This window comes from Tachyglossus aculeatus, unplaced genomic scaffold, assembly GCF_015852505.1.
Source record: "Tachyglossus aculeatus isolate mTacAcu1 unplaced genomic scaffold, mTacAcu1.pri scaffold_123_arrow_ctg1, whole genome shotgun sequence".
NCBI lineage: Eukaryota > Metazoa > Chordata > Mammalia > Monotremata > Tachyglossidae > Tachyglossus > Tachyglossus aculeatus.
In genome coordinates, this window is record NW_024044852.1 from 885,267 (window position 1) to 891,788 (window position 6,522).

The following is a 6,522-nucleotide window of genomic DNA, read 5'->3' on the forward strand; positions in this document are numbered from 1 at the left end:
AATTGCCTGACTAGTCAAAAAGGAGGGTGTCGGTTGGAATGTATATTCTGTAGGTCCTGGGAGAGCAGAAGCGGGAATTTGTATGCGGTGGTAGGGGGTGGGGTATAATAGCAGCCTTTTCTGTACACCACAGGTGTGTGCCAAAATCGGCACGGGGCAAGCCAAAGATTTCACCCTAAACTAAGTGCTGGTCAGACAAAAGGATTAATGTTTTCAGAATCACAGACCGGTAGTCTGGCCTTCGAGCCTGTCCTGACAGCAGCATCCCTAGGATGAGCCTGTCAATCATGCAGATTCCTTGGCCGATCAGCGGCTCCAGCGAACTCCTCCGGCTCCTAATTTACCAGACCCCTTCCACACTGGGCCAGTAGGAACCAAGCTCTCTCCCCACTCACCATCCTGGCCCTCAGCCCACTGTCACCTAACTGGGCTTCCCAGGGTGGCAGGAAGGGAAATGAACAAGGCCAGGAGGGGAAAGAGGGGGGGAAAAGTCTTGTCCACGTGGGACCATCCTGCTTAACATTAGCAAGGTGCCAAGGGTTAGTTCTGCCCTGTGAATATTTGGGTCAGAAGAAGGATTTGCCTCTCGAGGATTCCTTTCAAATGATGTGCAGACTTGTCTCAGGCAGATGCTTTCCCCTTCAATGGTCCCCAGACACACACAGGAGGATTCCTCATGTCTCCTGTCCCATGTTACGCTCCCTTGTTCCTGCAAGCCAAAGCTTCTCCCTTCTCCCACCCTCCACCTCCACTCTCTCCAGCCCTCTGCTCAGCTGCCTCCCCCGATGCCTCTACTGCAGGTACAGCTGCTTCCTCAGGGTGCTGTAGATTTCCGGGTTGACCTTCCTCACATGGTCTTCCCAGACCAGCTCGGCCTCCACCATCTGCCTGGTCACCTGTGGAGAACTCCCGGAGGGTCAGGTCGCGGGGAGGGGTGACTCCCCAGGGGAATCTTTATCCCCATTTACCCCCTGGGAATTCTGGGTCATGGCAACCTAGCTGAGAGGGTCACAGAAACGAGGGTGGGGAGGGGAGTCATCTAAGGGAGAGATAGGAGCTGGGGTGGGGAGGTTGGATGCCTGAGTTCTAGATAGGGCAGATGAACTTTACTTTGGATACCAAGGTCCAGACCGAGGCACCGAGATGGCAATTTTTCAGTGAGAGTAAAGGGGCACAAAGGTGGTAGGAGCTTCACTGTGAGGCCAAAGGGAATGGGGCTGGGAAGGGGTGGGGGCCGATGACCCAGAAGTAACAGGTCAGAGAGATTCAATCTGGGGTCTTTCCAGCCCCACTCAGTGGAAGCTCTGGGGTTTCACTGGAGCCACGGGGATGGGGGCGGGGGGCCGAGGTGAGGCCTTTGGAGTGGGAAAACTGGCCCCATCCCCCAGTGGCTGGGATCTGGGGAGGGGGACCACTGGCAGTAGGGTGACCACCGATGGCACTCAAGAATACCAGACACCCCTTTGCCAATCTCTGCTCTCCAACCCACCAGTACTCGACAGGGGGCAGACCAGCTGAAAACTGGATTGTCTGTTTTACAACCGAATGAATGGCCACCCTTACCGGCTCCCATCACTCCTATAAGTGCTAGCGACTTGGCATCCTCAGCACGGGAGTGGGGTACTGAATCGGGTTGCATCTTCAGCAGGGAAGAATCTGGTGCAAGCAGACTCATGCATCCTCTCCACCCCATCTGGGTGTGCACTCCCTTTCTTCGCACCCATGTGCTTTTTGGGGAGGACTAGCCACCTGGGCAATGGCATGCTAAAAAAGCTCTGGATGGACACAGGTGGAGAGGGGATGGACCGAAAAGGTCCTGGGTACTGATGTCAGGGCCGGTGGTTTGGCCGAGCTGGGCTTTCTAAAGAGAATCAGTTCTGGGACAGCTGGCTGAAACACTAATTTTAGGGAAGGGAGACACCGCTGGAGGTAGTATGGTCTGGTGGAAGGAGCATGGTTTGAGGAATCAGAAAAGGGTTTTGCTGCTCTGATGGGTGACTTCAGGGAAGTCATGTCACCTCTCTCTGTCTCAGTGTCCTCTGCAAAAGGGGGATGGTTTTCCCAACTTCACTGGGTTATTGTGAAAATACAATGAGAATATTGACATGAAAGGCCTCTGGGAAGATAAATGCACTGTACCGACTCAAGGCACGATCAGGGGAGAGCAAAGTGCCGGGACTGGGGGAGGGCCTTTTGCTGGAAACTCCAGGCCGGGGTGGTAAATGCTGGTCGGGGGCGGGGAGCCCTGAGGCCCCCCGGTCTTTGAGGAGGGAATGGAGGGAAGAGACCGGAGTGCAGGACTGAGTGGCGGGAGGGACTTGGGTGACTCTTCACCTCAGTCAGGAGGTCCAGAATATTACTTTTCCCCGTGATGAAGACGTCCACCAGAGTCTGGATGAAACAGGAGCCTTCCTTAATGTTCCGGTAAGCAATGTACCCTGAGAGACGTGAGCAGAACGAGCCTGTTGGCCTCGGAACTGGAGCAGTCCCAACGCTCTGGGCCAAAGACTTTTCTATCTTGCTGATACTCCTAAACACTGGGTCCCTCAGGGCCCATTTAATAATAATAACGATGGTATTTAAGTGCTTAGTATGCGCGAAGCACTGTTCTAAGTGCTGGGGGCAGATCCAAGGTGATCAGGCTGTCTCATGTGGGGCTCACGGTCTTCATCCCCATTTTACAGATGAGGTAACTGAGGCACAGAGAAGTGAAATGACTTGCCTAAAGTCACACAGCTGACAAGTGGTGGAGTCGGGATTAGAACCCATGACCTCTGACTCCCAAGCCCGTACTCTTTCCACTGAGCCATGCAATCCCGGCTCCTCCACTTGTCTGTTATTTGGCCTTGGGCACGTCACTCCACTTCTCTGTGCCTCATTTAAATCATCTGTAAAATGAGGCTTAAGACTCTGAGCCCCATGTGAGACAGGAGCTTTGTCCAGCCTGATTTGCTGGCATTCACCCCAACGCTTAGTACAGTGCATTGCATAGAGTAAGTACTTAACAAGTGCCATAATGATAATTATTATTCTCTTGGCCTCAGTTACCTCAACTGTAAAATGGAAAACACCCACTCTCCGCCCTCAGACTGTGAGCCCCATGTGAGACAGGGACTGTGTCCAACCTGATTGCCTTGTATCTACCCCAGTGCTTAGAACAGTGCTTGGAACATAGTAAGCGCTTAACAGATACCACTTGTCAGCTGTATGACTTTTCTGAAGTCACTTAACTTCTCTGGGCCTCAGTTACCTCATCTGTATTAAAATGGGGATTAAGACTGTGAGCCCCACGTGGGACAACCTGATTACGTTGTATCTACCCCAGCGCTTAGAACAGTGCTTGGCACATAGTAAGTGCTTAACATATGTTATCATTATTGGGAGCAGCAAGGCTTAGTGGAAAGAGCACGGGCTTGGGAGTCCCAGGTCTTGGGTTCTAATCCCTGCTCCACCGCTTAACGTTTAACAGATACCATCATTATTATTTTTATTCTATGCTCCTGGGCTGGGGAACAATTGGACCCATCATTCTCCTCTACCCACTCCCCGTTATGCCCCATGTCCCCATCCTGATATGGGTTTTTGGATTTGGGGTTTTTCCAAAGCCTCAATGCTGTCTAATCTGTTCTGACCGTTTATCTCCCACTCTTCTTTCTGCTCTTGCTCTCATTCATCCATTCAATCATATTTATTGAGCGCCTACTGTGTGCAGAGCACTGTACTAAGCATTTGGAAAGTACAATTTGGCAAAAAAAATAGAGACAATCCCTACCCAACCATGGTCCCACCCATTCCTGGAGCCAGGAGCCTGTTGGCCTCCCGCTCTCTCTGCCCAGGATCTATGCTAGTTGGAGATATGTAGGACATTGCCTGGGATCCCCAAGGTCGAGGAAGTGGTGGGTGGCAGTGGGAGCCCTTACCTACCACAGTGGAGTAGACATGTAGGGTGTCCGTGAAAGTTGGGATCTTTGGAAGCTCCTGAAACATGGTGGTCAGGACCTGCTCTGTCCTCAACATCTCGCCTGTGTCCTTCTGGTCTGAAACCCCCAGCACAGAGATTATTTTCAGAACCACTTTGCCCTTAACTGTCTGACCAGCTATACAGAAGGTTTAAGAATAGGGAGTTGCATCAATTTGGAGTTGAAGACGCCGGTGCGTGCTATGTGGCACAGCCCTGGGGACATAGGTCTTGGCTGTCTGGACTAGACTCCTGGTTTCTTTCAGCCCAGGGCTCCAAAAAGACCTGAGGGTTTCCACATGGGGCTGAAAGGAGTTAGGATCCAAGCAGGGCTGGTAGACCACTGGAGGAATGGGGCATACACACTCTGTACTGGGTAATAGCGGGGAGAGTCAGAGGGAGGGGAAACACATTCTCTGTCTCCAAGGGCTGAACTGATGGTCTGGCCGGGGAGAGGAAAGACACCCCCTTGCCCCTCCCAAGGCATAAACCAAGAAGCGGGCTGAGAACACATGAAGGGACAAGGATCGGAGACGTAAATGGGCAACTACGGAGGGACCTAAGTGCGGGGGCGTGGGTCTGAGGCCATCAGAATAGACAAGCTGGAGGTCCGAGCTGAAGGCCCAAAGGTGGTGGCTGTGGGGGTGGCCCAGAGGCTAGGAGAGCTAGGGTGCCCAGCCTACCCACTTTGCCCATCTCCTGCCACAGGAGTGTAGAGGGGCCCCGACTAACCCCCACGGCAGGCCTGCAGGATGAACACTTTGGGTTTGCCCAGGAGTGCCCGGCAGGTCTTGTTAGTCAGGACATCATACAGCTCCTCCAGTTCCACCACCTGCCCATCTGCCCCTAGCAGGCGTCCCTCCTTCCCGTGAGCCATGAGCACCACGAAGCAGCAGCTTATGGGGTCTGTACGCTTTTCCATCTCCTCTCTGAAATGCACCACTTCGTCCCGAAAGCCCTAAAAAGAGAGGGAAGGAAGGAGGGATGGAAGGCAGGAGAGGGAAGGAGGGAGGGAGAAGGACAGACTGAGAGGGGTTAACCTACCTCTCCAGGTTCTGGAGGGTGCAATAATAATAACAATCATGGTGGTATTTGTTAGGTCCTTACTATGTGTCATGCACTGTTCTAAGTGCTGGACTAGATACAAATTAATCCAATTGAACACAATCCCTGTCCCACATGGGGTTCACAGTCTAAGCAGGAGGGCGAATAGCGATCAAATCCCCATTTTACAAGTGAGGAACCTAGAAGTTAAGTGACTTGTCCTAGGTCACACAGCAGGTAAGTGGCAGAGCCAGGATTAGAACCCCGGTCATCTTACTCCCAGGCCTGGGTCCTTTCCTTTAGGCCACAATGCCCCTCATGCAAGTTGTATGCAAGGTCCCTGCCCTCATCAGACTTTGGGGGTTTCAATCTCAATCACTCTCTAGCCATCTTCTCGTGCCTCTCCAATGCCCCATCCCTCTGCTTCCTCTGCCAAGATCGTGTTCTGAGAGTTCCAGCCAAGACAGGAACCGGCCACCCACAGGGTTGGGCAGGTGAGAGGGTACCTGAGCAGGTGGGTCCCGCTTCACAGTGCTCTCAAACCTCAGGGCCCGATACATCCTCTCCAGTGCCACCATGTCCGGCTCTGCTCCCTCTCGGCCTTTGGTGATGCACAGAGTGAGGGCGAGCCGCGCTTCTGACATGTCATAGGCCATCTGCGGGGAGGAGGGTGAGTGTGGCAGAGCCGGTGGGGACGAACGGAGAGGATCTTGGTGGGAAGTCAGGGGGAACAGGGATGGAGACAGGGTGGTGAGGGTGATGAGGTACCGTGTCTGGTGGTGGGCAGGGGGTGAGTGGAAATCCACGGGGATCCACTTCCCGGGCAGATGAAGGAAAACACCCAGAACCCCTTTCTTCTCCCCCATAACTTCCAGACCTGCGTTTGTGGGGTTGCTTCCCCATCTGACAGAGGAGAGTTGGAGCGGATTTGAGTTGAGTGAGGAGGCCATGGGGTGCTGAAGACTTCCACAAAGGGAAGGTAAACTAAGGGGTAGGGACAGAGGAAAAAGGGTAGGGGAAGGGTTTCTGGGGCTGGGGGCAGGCAGTGTTCTCATTCATGTCCTTTTTTGAAACCCTTTCCCGCTATTCCCTCCCTTCCCTCAACCCACACCCACCTCCTCAGAACTCATGGTGCTTTCGTCCTTCCTGGGGATGTCACAGAGAGTGGCAACCTGGATCATGAGATCGGAGAAAAAGATGATGGCCTTTCCCCACCAGAAACGCCATCAGGACCCGTGGAACTGGGCAGCATTGGGAGTGGCCACTCCCCTCTCCTCCCTAACCCAGTGAATAGTGGGGCTGAGGAGAGGGTCCAGGGGAGAAGACTTGGGCTTCTCCCCTCTTCTCCCACTATTCAGTATCAGGATTATTGATTGTGCTCCCTCACAGAGAAATATCTAATACCTCCAGGGCCACACTGCGGACCAAGCCCCAGGCACAAGGTATAGCTTGCAGCGGGAGAGACCTGCCAACCTGTATTTTATCTGCCCAGTGGCACCTCCAGCAAAGCTGCGGCTTGG

At 53.4% G+C, this 6,522-nt stretch overlaps 1 protein-coding gene across 1 annotated transcript; it reads right to left on the reverse strand.

Annotated features, from left to right (window-relative positions):
* Window positions 1–791: 791 nt before the first annotated feature.
* On the reverse strand, window positions 792–6,132 carry LOC119922773 (caspase-14-like). The gene is made up of 6 exons (XM_038742436.1): window positions 6,118–6,132; window positions 5,509–5,658; window positions 4,691–4,916; window positions 3,921–4,037; window positions 2,335–2,438; window positions 792–896 (listed from the first exon to the last, which is right to left on the reverse strand). The coding sequence occupies exons 1-6, from the start codon at window positions 6,130–6,132 to the stop codon at window positions 792–794; spliced, it is 717 nt and encodes a 238-aa protein (XP_038598364.1).
* Window positions 6,133–6,522: the final 390 nt, after the last annotated feature.